Genomic DNA, 18,562 nt, shown 5'->3' with positions numbered 1-18,562 from the left:
TTGTCCTCACCCTCCCAAGAAGCTGCCTGGCCCACTGAGTTACTCCAGAACAATTGATTTTATTTGAGGCAAAGATCTATTGTTTCATGATCTGACTTCAGCTTCTATTTCTTATATTTTAAATTCGCATGACTACTGGGGTAGGGGTGACCTATACAAAAAGGACGGGTTACACCTTAACTGGAGGGGGACCGACATTTTGGCAGACAGGTTTGCTAGGGCTACACGTGTGGGTTTAAACAAAATAGTGGGGGGGGAGGGATTGACAAATTGGGAGTATAAAGATGGAGTTGAAGGGGAAGTGGCTACAGGAAAAATTTCAAAAGATTTACGAATTAATGGGAAGGAAAGCACGAGAATGGACAACAGATTAAGGTCAGGGCCAATTGAGAGCGGTGCGGGGGGGAAGTGAATACGGAGGTCAAAGTGCTGTACATGAATGCACGAAGTATAAGGAATAAAGTGGACGAGCTTGAGGCTCAGTTAGAAACTGGCAAGTATGATGTGGGAATTACTGAGACATGGCTGCAAGAGGGCCAGGGCTGCGAACTGAATATTCAAGGGTATACCTCCTATTGAAAAGGCAGACAGGTGGGCAGAGGGGGTGGAGTTGCCCTGTTGGTGAGGAATGAAATTCAGTCCCTTGCAAGGGGTGACATTGAAACAGGAGATGTGTAGTCAGTATGGATAGAACTAAGGAATTGTAAGGGTAAAAAAACCCTAATGGGACTAATCTACAAGCCCCCAAACAGTAGCCTGGACATAGGGCGCAAGTTGAATCGGGAGTTAAAATTGGCATGTAGCAAAAGTAACGCTGTGGTTGTTATGGGAGATTTCAACATGCAGGTAGATTGGGGAAATCAGGTTGGTACTGGACCCCAAGAAAGGGACTTTGTAGAGTGCCTTTGTGATGGATTCTTTGAACAGCTTGTATTGGAGCCTACCAGGGAGAAGGCAATTCTGGATTTAGTGTTATGTAATTAACCGGATTTGATAAAGGACCTCGAGGTTAATGAGCCATTAGGAGGCAGTGACCATAACATGGTCAGGTTTAATCTACAATTGGAGAGGGAGAAGAGTAGATCGGAGGTGTCAGTGTTGCAGTTGAATAAAGGGGACTATGGGGTCATGAGGGAGGAGCTGGCCAAAGTTGACTGGAAAGATACACTAGCAGGGATGACAGTGGAACAAAAATGGCAGGTGTTTCTAGGAATAATACAGAAGGTGCAGGATCAGTTCATTCCTAGGAGGAAAAAAGATTCCAAGGGGAGAAAGGGAAGACCATGGCTGACAAGGGATGTCAGGGACAGTGTAAAAATTAAAGCGAAGAAGTACAATGTAGCAAAGATGAGCAGGAAGCAAGAGGATTGGGTAATATTTAAAGAACAACAGAAGATAACCAAAAAGACAATATGGGGAGAAAAGATGAGGTACAAAGGCAAGCTAGCCAAGAATATAAAGCAGGATAGTAAAAGCTTCTTTAGGTATGTGGAGAGGAAAAAATTAGTTACGCCCAAAGTTGGACCCTTGAAGACCGAAAAAGGTGAATTTATTATGGGGAACAAGGAAATGGCGGATGAGTTGAACAGGTAATTTGGATCCGTCTTCACTAAGGAGGACACAAACAATCTTCCTGATATAGTAGTGGCCAGAGGATCTGGGGTGACAGAGGAACTGAAGTGAATCCACGTTAGGCAGGAAATGGTGTTGGATAGACTGATGGGGCTGAAGGCTGATAAATCCACAGGGCCTGATGGTCTGCATCCCAGGGTACTTAAGGAAGTGGCTCTGGAAATCGTGGATGCACTGGTGATAATTTTCCAAAGTTCTTAAGACTCAGGATCAGTTTCTGTGGATTGAAGGGTAGCTAATGTTATCCCACTTTTTAAGAAAGGCGGGAGAGAGAAAACGGAATTATAGACCAGTGAGCCTGACATCGGTGGCGGGGAAGATGCTGGAGTCAATTATAAAAGATGAGATAGCCGAACATTTGGATTGCAGTAACAGGATCGGTCCGAGTCAGCATGGATTTACAAAGGGGAAATCATGCTTGACTAATCTTCAGGAATTTTTTGAAGATGTAACTAGGAAAATGGGCAAGGGAGAGCCAGTGGATGTAGTGTACCTGGACTTTCAGAAAGCATTTGATAAGGTCCCACTTAGGAGATTAGTGGGCAAAATGAGGGCACATGGTATTGGGGGTAGAGTTTTTGAATTTTTGAATTTGAATTTTGAATTTGAAGAGTGCTGACATGGATAGAGAAGTGGTTGGCAGACAGGAAACAAAGAGTAGGGATTAACGGGTCCCTTTCAGAATGGCAGGCAGTGACTAGTGGGGTACCGCAAGGCTCGGTGCTGGGACCGCAGCTATTTACAATATACCTCAATGATTTGGATTAAGGGATTCAAAGTAACATTAGCAAATTTGCAGATGACACAAAGCTGGGTGGCAGTGTGAACTGTGAGGAGGATGCTATGAGAATGCAGGGTGACTTTTACAGATTGGGAGAGTGGGCAGATGCATGGCAGATGAAGTTTAATGCGGATAAATGTGAGGTTATTTACTTTGGTAGCAAAAACAGGAAGGCAGATTACTATCTAAATGGCATCAAGTTGGGGAAAGGAAGTACAACGGGATCTGGGGGACCTTGTACATCAGTCTATGAATGTAAGCATGCAGGTACAGCAGGCAGTGAAGAAAGCGAATGGCATGTTGGCCTTTATAACAAGAGGAATCAAATATAGGAGCAAAGAAGTCCTTCTGCAGTACAGAGCCCTAGTGAGACCACACCTGGAGTACTGTGTGCAGTTTTTGTCCCCTAATTTGAGGAAGGACATTCTTGCTATTGAGGGCATGCAGCGTAGGTTTACACGGCTAATTTCCGGGATGGCGGGACTGTCATATGCTGAAAGAATGGAGCAGCTGGGCTTGTACACTCTGGAGTTTCGAAGGATGAGAGGGCATCTCATTGAAACATATAAGATTGTTAAGGGCTTGGACACGCTAGAGGCAGGAAACATGTTCCCGATCTTGGGGGAGTCCAGAACCAGGGGCCACAGTTTAAGAATAAGGAGTAAGCCATTTAGAATGGAGACGAGAAAACACTTGTTCTCACAGAGTGGTGAGTCTGTGGAATTCTCTGCCTCAGAGGGCGGTGGAGGCAGGTTCTCTGGATGCTTTCAAGGGAGAGCTAGATAGGGCTCTTAAAAATAGCGGAGTCAGGGGATATGGGGAGAAGGCAGGAACGGCGTACTGATTGGGGATGATCAGCCATGATCACATTGAATGACGGTGCTGGCTCGAAGGGCCGAATGGTCTACTCCTGCACCTATTGTCTATTGTCTACTTAAAACCTGCATTTTACAGCTTTTTTCTTGAATCTGAAGCTGACACACTATACAAAATATTTAACGCTTTAATTATGCATGAAAGTGGTTTATATGACAGAAACGAGAAGTGCATCTGATTCAGTTTAATATCTGTATATTTTGAGCCAATAGTGAAAATATGCATCTTGAGGCTGATTGTCAATGTTTTCACACTGTCAGACTACTGTCTCCTGTCAGTTTTTTAAATTAAATGTGTACCTTTCTGTTCAAGTTATGCGTTTGAAAGGTTAATGTGATTCACTAGCAACCAAACATCCTCTGGAGAAACATAGTGGGTCAGGCAGCATCAGTGAGTGGAAAGAAAGGGTTGATGCTTCGGGTCAAAGTCCTACATCAACACAGGGTCTAGCAGAGTTCTCCTGGCCTTCCCCACTCACCTTTTATCTTGCATAAACCTAACTGCATCCAAGACTGCTGCAGATTCTGATTTTTTTTTCTCCATGTCCTTGATACTAACCCTAGATGCGAGTTCCTGTGCCCTGGATGCCCTTAGAATCTTGCATATCTCTAACTCTTCCAATTTAACGCATGCACCACAAGCTGTCATTCCTGCTGCTATCAGGACTCTTAAGCTTTCGATTTCCTTCAAAAACATCTACTTCTATAAACTTTTAACATGCTTAACAAGGCTTTTACTTGCCTACTTTAATATCCTGATGACATCTAAGATGTTTTTAGTTAGGCACATGGATATGCAGGGAATGGAGGAATATGATCATGTGCAGGCAGATGAGATTATTTGAACTTGGCACCATGTTCGGCACAATGTACTGTGCTGTTCTATGTTCTGTGGCATTGTGACATTGGAGGTGCAAAATAAATACAGGCTATTGTTCTGTTAGGTGACCTGATTCGCTCTATAACTGATTACTTGGGTTATGGATTGAACTTGGGTTTGAACTAATCCCTGTCTCCCAGATTTGGATAATTTGTCTCTATATATTTTCCATTTATAGAGTCACAGTATCATACAGCATGGAAATAGGCTTTTCGGCCCAACTTGCCTACAAAGATGCCCCATCTACATTAGTCCCACCTGCCCAAGTCTGACTCATATCCCTCTCAACCTTTCCTACCCATGTGCTTGTCCAAATGTCTTCTAAATGATGCCATCGTACCTGCCTCAACATACACTCTGGCAGCTAGTTCCATATACCCACCAATGTCTGTGTGGAAAAAGTTGTCCCTCAGGTTCCAATCAAATCTTCCCCCTCTCCCTTTAAACCTATGTCCTCTGGTTCTTGATTCCCCTCCTTGGGTAAAGGTCTCTGTGCATTTAACCTATTTTTTTACCTCATGATCTCATACACCTCTATATGATCACCCCTCACCCCCCCTGCACGCCAAGGAATAAAGTCCTAGCCTACCCAATCTCTCCCTATAGCTGAGGCCCTGAAGTGCTGTCAACATCTTTGTAAATATCTGGATTTTTTTCAGCTTAACAGCGTCTTGTAGCGGGGGCTTGCAGGAATCCAGCTAGAAACTAGTCGGACACGAGTTGTGTACACTAGATGTGTTTATTCTTTCCAATACAGCTCCCCTACTCCTCGCAGGACACGGGCGTTGCCCGGCCTTGGGTTGCCACCAGTTGCTGCCACATGACCCCCCCCCAGAACCAGAGGCACCGAACCGGACGGGACGCCGAACGAGGTGGCCCGAACGCGTAGATACAATCCCACGCCCTGGGGGCTTGCTCGGTTTGGAAGAATCTCCGGGAGCCACATGGACTGGCTTGCTCAGGTCCAAGTGGGCCGGTTTCAAACGAGCCACAGACACAGTTTCACGCCGGTCTCCCATGTCCAAATCAAATGTAGCAGGCCCGTGCCGCAGCACGCGAAAGGGACCTTCATACGGGCTGCAAGGGCGACCTGTGGGAGTCACGGCGAAGAAAAACGTACGGGCAGCCCATCAACGGCAGTGGCACATGGGAAGGGACCACTCCATGACGCGACGTTGGGATGGGAGACAGGGCACTGACAAATATTAGCAAATTTGCAGATGACACAAAGCTTGGTGGCAGTGTGAACTGTGAGGAGGATGCTATGAGAATGCAGGGTGACTTTTACAGATTGAGAGAGTGGGCAGATGCATGGCAGATGAAGTTTAATGCGGATAAATGTGAGGTTACCACTTTGGTAGCAAAAACAGGAAGGCAGATTACTATCTAAATGGCATCAAGTTGGGGAAAGGAAGTACAACGGGATCTGGGGGACCTTGTACATCAGTCTATGAATGTAAGCATGCAGGTACAGCAGGCAGTGAAGAAAGCGAATGGCATGATGGCCTTCATAACAAGAGGAATCGAATATAGGAGAAAAGAGGCCATTCTGCAGTTGTACAGAGACTAGTGAGACACCTTTTCACACAGAGAGTGGTGAGTCTGTGGAATTTCTGGTCCCCTAATTTGAGAGGCAGGTTTCCTTGCTTTCAAGAGAGAGTGCTAGCGTAGGTTTAAAAATAATTCCCGGTCAGGGGATATGGGGACTGTCTAATAACTGTTTCAGAGAATGGACGCAGCTTGGCTTGTAAATCTGGATCTCCTTTTCTGATAGGGTATTTCATTGAAATTTTCATGTCAACTTTTGTTAAGGGCTTGAACACGCTAGAGGCAGGAAACATGTTCTCGATGTTGGGGTAGTCCAAAACCAGGGGCCACAGTTTAAGAATAAGCATGAAGCCATTGAGAACTGAGACGAGGAAACACCTTTTCACACAGAGAGTGGTGAGTCTGTGGAATTCTCTGTCTCAGAGGGTAGTAGAGGCAGGTTTCCTAATGCTTTCAAGAGAGAGCTAGATAGGGCTCTTAAAAATAGCGGAGTCAGGGGATATGGGGAGAAGGCAGGAACGGAGTACTGATTGGGGATGATCAGCCATGATCAGATTGAATGGTGGTGCTGGCTCGAAGGGCTGAATGGCCTACTCCTGCACCTATTGTCTATTGTCTATTGATTCTCTCCCGCAAGCGGATCAGCACCGATGACGGGGGTTCCTGGGACCCATCAGCAGCAGGGACAAACTCCTCGGGGATGTTGAGCGGAGCACCACATACCAACTCCGCGGAGGACGATGACAGATCCTCCGAACCCCCAACAGGACCCATGGCAACTCGTCCATACACCAAGGGCCTGTGAGACGAGTCTTCAGGACGGCCTTCAGACAGTGGTGGAACTGCTCCACCAACCCATTTGACTGGGGATGGTACGCTATCGCGTGGTGGAGCTGCGTCCCCAACAGGCAGGCCATGGAGGACCACCGTTCAGACATGAACTGGGGGCCACGGTCGTACGTGATGTGAAATGGAACCCCAAAGCGGGCAATCGAAGTTGGCACGAGGGCACGAGCACACGACTGAGTTTAAGTGTCCGTGAGCGGGATGGCCTCTGGCCACCGCGTAAAACGGTCAACCACCGTAAGCAGGTGTGAAACACCATGGGACAGAGGAAGTGGCCCCACGATGTCCACGTGTATGTGATCGAACCGCCGGCGTGGCACTGCGAAGTCTTGAACGGGCGCCCGGACGTGTCGATGCACCTTTGATGTCTGGCACGGGATGCACCTGCTTCCGAAGTCTGTGCCACATAAACCTTGCGGCCACCATAGCGACTGTGGCCCGAATGGATGGGTGTGCCAGTCCATGGATCACATCAAAGATGCAACGGCGCCAGGCCGCCGGAACGATAGGCCTCAGCTGACCCGTGGATATGTCACAGAGGATGGAACCCGATGGACCCAACAGCACGTCCTCAAGCACCAAGCCAGAGATCGCGGTGCGGTACACCGGCATCTCATCGTCTGCCAGCTGGGTCGCCGCCAAGGCGGAGTAATCTATTCCCGAGGCCGGGTTAAGTACGGCTGCAATTGCCGGATGGTTCAAAGTATCCGCCACGAGGTTGCATTTCCCAGCGATGTTTCGGACGTCCGTTGTATACTCCGAAATAGCCGCCAGCTGGCGCTGCTGACGGGCGGATCAAGGATCCGAAACCTTCACGAAAGCAAACGTGAGGGGCTTGTGGTCCGTGAAGGCTACGAAGGAACAGCCCCCGAGGAAGTATCAAAAGTGCCGCACTGTGAGGTGTAAGGCGAGCAACTCCCGGTCGAAAGCGCTGTAGCGCAGCGCTCAGGTGATGGCTAAAGAAGGTGAGAGGCCGCCAAAGGCCGTTACCCGACTGTTGCAAAACGCCGCCGACCGCAGAGTCCGAAACATCCACGATAAGGGCTGTGGGGGTGTCGGCTGACGGATGCACGAGCATAGTCGCCCGAGCCAAGGCCTTCTTCGCCCCTTCAAACGCCGCCGTGGCGACAGCGTCCCACTGTATCTCCTTTTGCTTGCCCGTCAGCAGCTGGAAAACCGCAAAAGTTTGGCAGCAACCGGAACGAACCAGTGGTAAATTGTGACCATCCCTACGAACTACCGGAGGCCACACACCGTAGCAGGCCGAGGGAACTGGCGGATTGCCTCAACCCTGGCCGGCAGAGGCACTGCTCCTTGCCCTGTCACCCGATACCCCAGGAAGTTGATGGGCTGAAGGCCAAATTGGCACTTGCTGGGGTTAATTACGAGGCCATGGTCACTGAGGCGCTGGAAGAGTAGACGCAGGTGGGCACAGTGTTCCTCTCGCGAGCGACTTGCCACGAGGATGTCGTCCAAGTAGACAAACAGGAAGTCGAGCCCGCTGTCGTTTCACGGAAACGAACATGGCTGGCGGCATTGGCAGGCTGCTGAACCCCAGCGCTGGTGGTAAAAGCACCACATTCTTCTCCTTGGATCTCCTGGGTCCTGCTCAGCCATCCTCATCTCCTTGTGCCACTTGTCTTGTCTGTGGCTCTTGTGGGCGTGGCCCTGTTGTGGGCGTGGTCCGGGGTCGCTGGGCCTGCCAGGTCGTTGAATCAATCCGGTCCAGCGATTCTGGGGACTCCAGCGGTTCCAGGTATTCCAGCGTGCCCACTTGCTGCTGGTCAGAAATCCACAGCTCGTCAGCGCGGGCCGCTAGCTGATCGAATCATCGAAGCTCTCCCCCGCGAGCTTCCGGCGGATGTCTCGCGGCAACTGCTGCAGGGAGGTAAATTCAAAGAGCGGGGAGGGCAGGTGGTTGCCCATGAGTGTGAGCATCTCGCTCATTAGGGCCGAGGGCATCCGTTCGCCGAGCCCACCCATGTTAAGGACCTGACAGGCGCTCTGCATTCAGCTCGGCCCGTAGATCCGGAGCAGCAGCACCTTGAGGCCTGCGTACCTAACCACCACTGGCGGATTATCCAGGTAAGGAATGACCCGACCGGTCGTCAGCTGGTCAAGTGCGCTTACCACATAGTGATAGCGAGTCTCATCGGCTGTAACGGCGCGGATGTAAAATTGTGATTCGGCCTGTTGAAACCAAACCCCTGGCTGCGATGTCCAAAATGTAGGTAGCTTTTGGAAGACCGTGTTGAGTTCGATCACGTCGGTCTCGTAGGTGGCAGCGGCAGAATGTAGCAATGTTACAAAATTTTGAGATTTAAAAAATCAAGTCTGCAATTTATCCCATCAGATAAAGCATAAAAATAAGTTTAATTTGATACCTAGTTCACTTTCATATCTTCAGTATTAAAAAGGTTATGGCCATTTTCATACTCGGAAATTAGCATCTTGTTCCCTATTGCTTTTCCATTGACTTCACACAAAAGCTGTGATCGAGGACAGTCAAAAGCCCATAACTTTCTTTAAAATTAAGTGAACCGAATGAAATTTTCAGTTATTATAGATTGAACCATTCTGAAGCAAATATAAAACATCTTACGGATGACCTGAAATTAAAGCATATAATTAGTTAGTTACCTAATTGTAGCTAATTACAAAATTGACCATTGTGACGGAAATAGTAATAAACACCCAGACTGCCTTGAAAATTCAAAAATGTGATATTCTCAAGATCAGAACATTAATATTATTGCATTTTATGCTGTAAGTCTGTAACAGATAGGTAAATAAATTACAATTTCTAGCAATAGACCAAGTCTTTATAGAGAAAATCAGTTGCCAACTGGTACATTGGCATATAATAATCAGTAGCATCATCATACTCCTCAGATTGTAACCAATAAGCAAATCTGTACACCTTGTTTTTCCTCAACTTTTCAATTTTGGCATTGTAATCTACAAGTTTTTGCTCTTCAAACCACGCATGACATGCCTTTCTGCCCACTGCTTTCCCATTAAGAATGTCCTTTAGATCATCACATTTGAAGTAGTCCATATTCGGATAATCTCTGCAAATGCTGTCTAAATCAGTCTCTTTTGCTGGGCATTTGGATTGACAATTTTGCATTTCTTCTTCGGAGACATCTGTTTAAAATGTAAAGGGAAAAAAACACTGAACAGCATTAACGAAAACAAGTTATTATTTGTAGTTTTAGTAAAAGGTTAAATGCTAAAACAAATAGTAAATACCCAACAAAAAAATATTCATCAGTTTCATCAAAATTAAATTCATTTAATCAATTAAATTCATCTGAATTCAATTACGAGATCTAAACATCTATCCATTCCTTAAGAAAAGGATATTTTTTTTAAATAGCCTGTATCCAAATAACAAACTAATCCCATTCACACAAGAAATCACAATATAACATGATATTTAAATCTCACTGTCATGAACATATGCCAGATGGAAGGAATTTAATGTTTAATTCCTATAAATTAATCTAGAAACATCCACTCTCAATATAATCAAATTTATTATTTTTTGCACAAAACATGTGGCTAAAACTGTGTGGATATTTAGTATAAAAATATTGATTATGGAGAGACAATAACAAAAAATATAGACGATTTAGATGCTCTTCCGACATGATAGTCCAAAAAAAATAGGATTTAAATCATCTTGCGAGTGGGTGTTTCGGGAATGTGATCGATTGGAAAGTTGCCGTTGCCGTGAATTTTAACCCCATATCAGCAGGCAAGACACTGCTGATTTGTATGGGGCCCAAATAAGACTTTTTCGCAATGTAAAATTAGACTAAAGCCACCCCAAGAAGCAAGATTATATGTGAAATACACGACTTACCTTTTGTTTTGTCCTGATATTACGATCTGTCACGTTGTAGGCGTTGAGGGCGTTCGAAGTCGCTTTTTACTTTAATCCAACTATTAAATTGTCCGGCGATTTATTAAAAAAAACGGGAAAGGAATTCCGATCAATTTCTCTTTAGCAGACCGAGGAAATCCCTCTCCGTCAAGCGATACAAACCTGCATTTTAATCCCGCTCCCCCCCCACACTCAAAGGCACCAAAGTCGCACACACAGCCAATGGCAGATCTGCAGCGCCGCTGAAGGTAGGTTTTGTAACATCGATACAGAATGCATTTTTCTTTCCAAATTTCCCTTCCAGGATTACACTCCGAGGCGTCGGGGTCACCAGTGTAGCGGGAGTCCAGCCAGAAGCTAGATGGACACGAGCTGTGTGCACTAGACGTGTTTATTCTCTCCAATACAGCTCCCTACTCCTCGCACGACACGGGCGTTGCCCGGCCTTAAATACCAACTCAGGTACCGACCCCGTGGCTAGTGCCTCCCACACCAAGATGCCGCCCTCTAGAGCCGATGGTTCGTTGTGCCCTTGTGTTGCACCAGGTGCCGCCACAATCTTTCCTATAGCAGGGTGATCAAAACTGAATACAATACTCCAAATGTGGTCTCACCAATATTTTGTACAATTTATCTTGGTATCTTGATAATTTTCATATAAACCATTTTATTCCTGAAGCTTTCTCTTATCAGTTTTGGAGCCATAGCAATATTGCAGCAGAGACTTTGCAAACTCATTGCAGCAAAGACATTACTATATATAGTACAAGGAGAAGGAGGCTGTGATGTGGATACTGCTTGGATAAATTGTTAATATGTGCATTGAAATAAGTTTGCAAAATAATGTTTTTCTTTTTACAAAGCTATGTATATGGTCCTTTGAATTCCAGGTTTATTTTGATTACATGCGGAGCTGGATCCAGATGTTACAGCATTTACCTCAGGCCTCTCACAGTCTGAAGAACCTTCTAGAAATAGAATGGAATTTTACCAAAGAAATAACGCCTTGCATACGAGGAGGAGAAGCTCAAGCTGGAAAGCTCTTTTGGTAGGATCCGTGCATTCAAAAAGAAATGCAGTTAATTTCATTTGGATTTATTTTACTAAATGAAGGGATCAAATTCCATTTTTATTCATCAGAAATATTCCTGGTTGGTACGTTTAGTGTTATAGTTTTCGAGATGCTGCATGGAAATTGGCCCTTCGGCCAACTGAGTGCACGCCGACCATCGATTATCCGTTCACAATAGTTCTATGTTATACCATCTTCTCATCCACTCCCAACACATTGAGGGGCAATTTTACCTGCAGAGGTAATTTACAAAGGACAAATTAAAATTCAAACCTGCACGTCTTTGGGATGTGGGAGGAAGCCAGAGCATGCGGTGGAAACCCACGCAGTCATAGTTAGAACGTGCAAACTCCACACAGACAACACCTAGGTTTCTGGTACTGTGAGGCAGCAGGAGTACCAGTCAAATGCCAAAGAATTATTAATTTTTCCAGCTTAAAAATCGTTAAAAATAGACGAGAAATATTAATTGAGGGCCTTGCCCATCTCCTGCAGCTCCAAAGATTGATGTCCAATTCGGTCCTTGAGGGGCTCACTTTTCCTCCTGGTTTACCCTTTTCCCCTTGATATTCATGTGAAAGCACTTTGGAATCTCCTCAATCTACTCTGCCTAAGCTAGAACCTATTATTAAGAAAGTGATGATAGGGCATTTGGAAGATATTTATTGGTATTGGTAGAACAGCATGGATTTTACAAAGATGTAATAATTTTCGATAAATCTACTTTTGTGAGATTTGAACGTGCAGAGTACAGGCAGTATCTCCATTATAGGAGCACTGGCCTATGAAATTTTACTTTACAAATATTTTCCGATGGATTTTGAAACAATTGTTTGAAACAAGTTTAGCTCCCCTAACCTTCACAGCAGAGCGTCACAGGGGAGTCGGTGAGATAAACCAGGGGATTTGGAGTTGGCCAGTGGAGTCGGTGCCTGAACATGCTGCCAGGGTCGAGGCAAGGTTTTCAGCGGGAATTAGTAGCTTGAGCGGCAGTGTGGCTGTAGTATAGGGGGGTAGATCTACCAGCTGCTGCGGGCTTGCATGCATCTTCTGCCAGTTGACAAAAGGGCATTTCCACATGCCTTCTCTCCCCCAACGCCGGGCTATAATATTCATAAACTGGGCAGAGCTGGAAGCGCCTAGCAGACTCTCTCTGCACAGTGGTAGAGTTACTGCCTTACAGCGCCAGAGATCTAGGTACGATCCTGACTATGGGTGCTGTCTGTACAGGGTTTGTATGTTCTTCCTGTGATCACATGGGTTTTCTCCGGTTTCCTCCCACATTCCAAAGACGTTCAGGTTTGTAGGTTAATCGGCTTCAGTAAAATAATTGGAGTTGTCCCTAGTATGTAGGATAGTGCTAGTATACGGGGATTGCTGTTTGGAGCAGATTCGGTGACTGAAGGATCCGTTTTCGGATTGTATTCCTAAAACTAAAACTAAAACAAACTCGCTCACTCACCAAGTCAGTGAGGTGGAGTGGCGGCCACTCTTCCCGCACCTGCTAGCTCTCCTGTCATGCCTGTTTTTGCAGCCCTCTCCCACACACTGTTTCTGGTCCTTTCTCACTCACCAATAATTCTGGTTACGAACAGTTCTCGTGAACGGAGCCCTGCCGTAACCAGAGGACTGCCTGTAAATTGGGGAGAAGAAGGGATCAGGGTATTTGGACTTTGAGAAAGCAAGGCGGTTAATAAACAACATTAGAGCATGCAGATTGGGGATAATATACAGGACAGGTTAATGAACAAAAAAGTGAAGATAGGATTCAATAATTTAGGGTTGGGAGCATGAGACCAGAAAGGTGCGAGGATTGGTGCTGGGACCCACAATCAATGACTGGAGCAGGGGCAGCAGCCAACACCTCAATGCAGGAATTATTTTGTGTGTGAAGCTCTAATTAGAACTTTGGCATGGCTGCAAACTGGACTGAACAAGTGGTTAATTTACACTCTCTCTTCAGTGACATAGCTGGAATGTTGCTGAAGTCTACAGGAGAGTTCTTGGATTCAGGTCTCCCGGAAAGCTGTGACGAATTGTGGGCGAGTGCTGATGACAGCACAGCATCCGATGAAATCAGGTACTGCAAATATTACCATGACCATTGAAAACAGTCTAATGAACATGTCTTGTCATCGATGTGCTGAAGTCAAGTCAAGTTTATTCGTCACATACACATAGATGTGCAGTGAAATGAAAAGTGGCAATGCTCGCGGACTGTGTGCAAAAAACAAACAAACTACAAACAGAATGGAACAGAATCACATATTCTTTTACATATTATATATTGTGGGAGGAAAGAAAAAGGAAAAAAAAACAGCAATTTAAAAAAAACAGTAGACTGGTACGGTAAAGTTAGTCCCTGGTGAGGTAGGAGTTTACAGTCCTATTGGCCTCTGGGAAGAAACTCCTTCTCAACCTCCATTCTCACAGCATGGCAACGGAGGCGTTTGCCTGACCGTAGCAACTGGAACAGTCCGTTGCAGGGGTGGAAGGGGTCTGCCATGATCTTACTGGCTCTGGAGTTACACCTTCTGATGTATAGTTCCTGCAGAGGGGCGAGTGAAGTTCCCATAGTGCGTTCGGCCGAACGCACTTCTCTCTGCAGAGCCTTCTTGTCCTGGGCAGAGTAGTTCCCAAACCAAATCGTAATATTTCCAGACAAGATGCTTTCCACAGCCGCTGAGTAGAAGCCCTGGAAGATCCTCAGACACTCTGAATTTCCTCAATTGCCTGAGGTGGTAAAGGCACTGTCTTGCCTTACTCACGAGTGCTGCAGCGTGTGATGTCCATGCCATATCCTCAGAGATGTGGACTCCCAGATATTTAAAACAGCTCACCCTATCCACAGTATCTCCATTTATCCTCAATGGTGTGTACGTCCTCGGATGATGTGCCCTCCTAAAGTCCACGATCAGCTCCTTCGTTTTTTTGATGTTCAAGAGGAGGCTGTTGTCCTGACACCAGAGTGCCAGATCAGCCACCTCCTCCCGGTAGGCCTTCTCATCGTTGCCTGAGATCAGGCCCACCAACACAGTGTCATCAGCAAACTTGATTATCGAGTTGGAGCTGAACCTAGCCACACAGTCATGTGTGTACAGGGAGTACAATAGGGTGCTGAGGACGCAACCCTGGGGGGATCCTGTGCTCAGGGTGAGCGAATTTGATGTATTTCCCCCCCATCTTGACTACCTGGGGCCTGGTGGTGAGAAAGTCCAGGGCCCAGGCACACAGGGGGGTGTTGAGCCCTAATTCCAGTAGCTTCTCAGCCAATCTGGTGGGGACTATCGTGTTGAAGGCTGAACTGAAGTCTATGAACAGCATCCTCATATAGCCCCCCTTCTGGCTGTCCAGATGAGAGAGAGCTGTGTGCAGAACCTGGGAGACCGCATCGTCCGTGGATCTGTTCGGACGGTATGCGAATTGTAACGGGTCCATGTTGCGAGGGACGAAGGAGCAGATGTGTTTCTTCACCAGACTCTTCTGTGAATCGTACAGTCTCTTCTGTGAATCGTAAAATATTTAAGAGTGTCTGCAGATTTTATTTTAAACATCACTTCCATTACGATACTGTAGTAACTGCAAATGATTGGTATTTTCTCTGCGTAGAAAGGAACTGCAGATGCTGATTTACACTGAAGATACACACAAAATGCTGGAGTAACGCAGTGGAACAGGCAGCATCTCTGGAGAGAAGGAATGTGTGATGTTCAGGTCGAGACCGTTCTTCAGACTGAGAGTCAGGGGAGAGAGAAGCTAGTGATATTCTGCAGCCTACCTCTGCTCCTACACTCAAAGTTTTTAAACAGCCTTGTCTTTTCCAATGTCGCCAGTTAGTTGGAGCAAAACATTTGAATTATTTATGTTTGGTGTCTCAGTGCTAGCAATTTCCCAGGTTAATGATTCCTAAAAAGGACACACAGTGGTGGAGTAACTCATCAAGTCAGATAGCATCTCTGGAGACATGGATAGGTGACATTTTGGGTCAGGACCCTTCTTTGGAAAGTCCTTTTGTATACTAACCAACATCTGCAGTTTCTCGTTTTTACACCATTACAAACTTAACCAATACCTATGATAAGTATTATCGTATAATTTTCACCTGACATCATTACAAATATACCTACGTATCATCCAGACAAATAATCTGTAATGCTATTTCAGAATTGCGATCCAGGTGGATCAATGTCACCAATGTGTGGCACAGTGGCACAGCTAATATTGCTGCTGCCTCACAGTACCAGAGACACTGTTTGATGCGGACTTTGGTTACTGCCTGTGTGGAGTTTGCATATTCTCTCTGCGACTGTACGAGTTTCCTCCAGGTGCTCCAGTTTGCTACCACATCCCAAAGACATGCGAGTTTGCAGGTTAATTGGCCTCGGTAAAATTGCCCCTTAATGTGTAGTGAGTGGATGAAAAAGGGGGATAACATGGAGCTAGTGTGAACAGGTGATTGATGGTCAGCGTGGAGTCGTTAAGTTTAGTTTAGTTTAGATATACAGCACGGAAACAGGCCCTTCGGCCCACCGGGTCCACGCCGACCAACGATCCCCGCACATTAACACAATCCTACACACACTAGGGACAATTTTACATTTACCACGCCAATTAACCTACAAACCTGTACGTCTTTGGAATGTGGGAGGAAACCGAAGATCTCAGAGAAAACCCATGCAGGTCACGGGGAGAATATACAATCTCCGTACAGACAAGCACCTGTGGTCAGGATCAAACCTAGGTTTTCGGCGCTGAAGGGCCTGTCTTCATGGCTTTTAAAGGGTAAAACTAAAACCAAAACCTGCTAATTGGCCCACCATCTTTGTGGAGTTTGGTTGGCGTACAAAATGACTTGGGCAAACTACCTAAATGTACCTTTCCCATGCCCGATTATGAACAACATTGGTGACAACCGAAGGAAGAGAGGAGAAAGGGAAGAATAATTAGTTGGACCTGCATAGAGTCATGGAGTGATACATTGTGGAAACGGGTCCTTCAGCCCAACATGCCCACACCGGCCAACATGTCTTAGCTACACTAGACCCATGTGCCCGCGTTTGGTCCATATCCCTCCAAACCTGTCCTATCGATCCACCTGTCTAACTGTTTCTTAAATGTTTGGATAGTCCCTGCCTGAACTACCTCCTCTGGCAGCTTGTTCCACACACCCACCACTCTTTGTGTTAAAAAGTTATCCCTCAGATTCCTATTAAATCTTTTCCTCTTCACCTTAAACCTATGTCCTCTGGTCCTTGATTCACCTTCTCCGGGCAAGAATCACTGTGCATCTACCCAACCTATTCCTCTCATGATTTTATACACCTTAATAAGATCCCTCCTAATCCTGCAGCGCTCCAAGGAGCAGAGTTGCAGCTTACACAACCTCTCCCTATAGCTCAGACCATCTAGCCCTGGCAACATCCTTGTAAATCTTCTCTATACCCTTTCCAGCTTGACAACATCTTTCCTATCACACAATACTCTAAATGCGGCCTCACCAACATCTTATACAACTGCAACATGACCTCCCAACTTCTATATCCAATACTCTGACTGATGAAGACTAATGTGGCAAACGCCTTTTTGACCATCCTATCTACCTACGACTCCACCTTCAAAGAACCATGCACCTATGTAAAGTGAAATATTTGGGGTGTGCATGTTTCTCTTTAACAAAAATGTTTAAGCCATGTTTCTTGAAGCTGCTTGTGCTTATTTGATTGCCTCTAGAAGTTTTTTTCCCCCCTATTTTCTTATCATTGAAACTCAAATATTGGAAAAGTGTTAGTAATGGATTTTTTTTTTTTCCCCCGACTATTATTTTGTGTGGGATTCTTTCCAGAGAGGTGAATGTGTGATGTAACTGTCTTCACAGGAGATCCATTATAGAGACCAGTCGTGCATTAAAAGAGCTCTTTCACGAAGCTCGGGAGAGAGCATCCAAGGCTCTGGGTTTTGCTAAAATGCTGAGAAAGGTAATGTATATATGGGCATTGGTGAAAATAGTGTAAACATGGATAAATGTAGTGTAATAAATTAATACATAACTCTTGGAAAGAATATTTTTCAACATTGAAATTTGTTTTTCTTTTGATTCAGGACCTAGAAATAGCAGCAGAATTTACTTTGTCGGCTCCTGTACCAGATTTTTTAGAAGCTCTTAAAACAAAAAAATATGTCAAGGTAGGTTTTTCTTTTTAAATGTTGCCTATCATTAACCACACTGATGTGTATTCCATATGTCAGCATATTCAGTTGAAGTAGTATCTTGCTCTGAACTCGGCGGGGAAAAGGGATTTTGTTCCCTAGTTTGAATTGATATTGGTTTATTATTATCTGAGGTACAGAGAAAAGCTTTTGTTTGTGTACTATCTAGTCAAATCAAATACTAGTACAATCAAGCCCAACACAAATACATTAGGTAGTTTCCTCCACACGCAAACTGAAAGAACACCACCTCATATTCCGCTTGGGTATGAACATTGAATTTGCCAATTTTAGGTAAGCTGTAACAACCACCCCCTCCCCATCCCCTCCCCACCTATTTCTCCTGGACTTGCACATATATCTCTTCTCCCCCTTTCCCTCCACCTACATTCCTTCCTCTAGCTTAACAATTCGCAACTCTTCAATGCATTTGATTTACACCTTCTGTTTTTTTATCTCCAGCCTTTGTCTATCTGCCTTTCAAGAACTCCCCTCACCTATTACCAACCATGCTCCGTCCCACCCCTTCCTCCTCCCTACAATCAGTCTGAAGAAGGGTCCCAACTCGAAACATCACCCTATCCATGCTCTCCAAAGATGTTGCCTGACCCGTAGTTACTCCAGCACATTGTCTTTTTTTGCCTAAGGTAAAAGTTGGTTCAGTGGGACTGCTGCACAGGCAGCCCCCAGGTTACCACAGGGTTCGGTTTCTGAGAACTGTTTATAACCTGAATTATTCGGAAGTGAGAAATGATTGGAAACAGTGTGTGGGAGATGATTGCAGAAATAGGGAGCAAGCGTGGGAAGAATGGCCTCCAGCCGGCCTCACTGA

The 18,562-nt window shown here is 45.6% G+C and overlaps 1 protein-coding gene across 4 annotated transcripts in view; it reads left to right on the top strand.

The window, feature by feature from the left end:
* map3k4 (mitogen-activated protein kinase kinase kinase 4) overlaps positions 1-18,562 on the top strand; it is a 164,508-nt gene that overhangs the window by 91,425 nt on the left and 54,521 nt on the right. For all 4 annotated transcript variants that reach the window (XM_055639428.1, XM_055639430.1, XM_055639431.1 and 1 more), the window contains 4 exons: positions 11,342-11,499; positions 13,487-13,603; positions 17,399-17,498; positions 17,623-17,706. In XM_055639428.1, the coding sequence (XP_055495403.1) occupies positions 11,342-11,499; positions 13,487-13,603; positions 17,399-17,498; positions 17,623-17,706 (459 nt within the window). The remainder of the gene's footprint in view (positions 1-11,341; positions 11,500-13,486; positions 13,604-17,398; positions 17,499-17,622; positions 17,707-18,562) is intronic.

Source organism: Leucoraja erinacea, chromosome 8, assembly GCF_028641065.1.
Source record: "Leucoraja erinacea ecotype New England chromosome 8, Leri_hhj_1, whole genome shotgun sequence".
In the NCBI taxonomy this organism is placed as follows: domain Eukaryota; kingdom Metazoa; phylum Chordata; class Chondrichthyes; order Rajiformes; family Rajidae; genus Leucoraja; species Leucoraja erinaceus.
This window is presented reverse-complemented; position numbering and strand designations above follow the sequence as displayed.